Genomic DNA, 1,467 nt, shown 5'->3' with positions numbered 1-1,467 from the left:
TCTTGTAAATGAGTCCTCAAGGCTCAATGGGATTTACCTGTCTAAATAAAGGTTGAATGAAAAAAAAATTAATTAAATAGAAAAAAAAAATATATATATATATATATATATATTCTAGTTTTTTGAGTGGGGTTTTAGCTTAAAAGTATAGAGTCCTCAAATGATTGGGGTGGCTCTGGAGGTGGTAGATTAATCTAAGACCACCACTGGCCACCTCCTTGTTCCACCATTGTGCCTGGTCAGGCTCCCTGCTTCAAGCACTCACTACGATCTGTCTGTTCTGCCTCACACAAACAAACAAACAAACAAACAAACAAAAAACTATCCCTGTTCTTATACATAGTGTAACTACTACCCACTTATTATCTTGCACCATAAACATTAAGATTCCCTCCCATTTCCTGTTCAATTCCAGTCCAGAATAACACTCGTCTTGAAAACTAAAAACATGAACTATTGGGAATTCCTCGTTGCCCTTTGCAACAACTATTTAAACATTTTCTGTCATTTTTATGTGAATTTGCTGTTATTCTTAGGTCAATTTAATGTGGCATGAGTTTGTTTGTCCCAGTACTTACCAGTCTGACAGACTGGCCTTGCCTTTGTCTTTTATAAAACTGAACTGTGGTATACCTTGAAACCAGAAAATGGCTCAAGCCTGGTATACGGAGGAGTTTTTGAGTCAGTCTGAGTTTTGGGAAATTTCTTTGAGCATTATAGTCTCATTAAGAGGTAACTTGCTCAGTTTATGGTAGGTTAAATGTCATCCTAATGTTTTCCTGCTTCTTAACAATCATTAGTAGATTCCAAATTGTTTAGAATTAATTTAGTGACAGATTGATGAGAAAAATCTATACAAGAATTGCCCAGATGTTTGTTTTTATAGTGGTGGTTAATCTTGCTAAAGATCAGTTATTTAGAAACATTTGATCAGAAGCTCTTGGTTGCTACGTACCCTCTTACCTTTTTACCAAAATTTAACAAATCTTGAAGATTTAACATGCACTCATTGTAAGGCCACTTATTTCCTCTTGGTTTCACCAAGGTAAAGACATCCTGAGGGAGACCATAAAGTTCATGTACACGGACTGGGCTGACAGGGACAACAGTGACATGCGACGGAAGACCCTCCTGGCTCTGTTCACGGACCACCAGTGGGTGGCCCCAGCTGTTGCCACTGCCAAACTGCACGCCGAGTTCCAGTCGCCTGTTTTCTTCTATACCTTCCACCATCACTGTCAGACGGAAGCAAGGCCCGAGTGGGCAGACGCTGCCCATGGAGATGAGATCCCCTACGTGTTTGGGATTCCCATGGTGGGGGCCACTGACCTCTTTCCTTGTAACTTCTCCAAGAATGACGTCATGCTCAGTGCTGTGGTCATGACATACTGGACCAACTTTGCAAAGACAGGGTAAGTAAAAGGTCACATTTAAATACATTAACATGGCTGTGTGCGCTATATATTT

At 40.0% G+C, this 1,467-nt stretch overlaps 1 protein-coding gene across 1 annotated transcript in view; it reads left to right on the top strand.

Annotated features, from left to right (window-relative positions):
• nlgn2b (neuroligin 2b) overlaps positions 1–1,467 on the top strand; it is a 73,731-nt gene that overhangs the window by 69,971 nt on the left and 2,293 nt on the right. Inside the window, exon 7 of the mRNA XM_037687474.1 lies at positions 1,052–1,412. Within this exon, the coding sequence (XP_037543402.1) occupies positions 1,052–1,412 (361 nt within the window). The remainder of the gene's footprint in view (positions 1–1,051; positions 1,413–1,467) is intronic.

Source organism: Nematolebias whitei, chromosome 14 (genome assembly GCF_014905685.2).
Source record: "Nematolebias whitei isolate Nwh7 chromosome 14, NemWhi1, whole genome shotgun sequence".
Lineage (NCBI taxonomy): Eukaryota > Metazoa > Chordata > Actinopteri > Cyprinodontiformes > Rivulidae > Nematolebias > Nematolebias whitei.
This window is presented reverse-complemented; position numbering and strand designations above follow the sequence as displayed.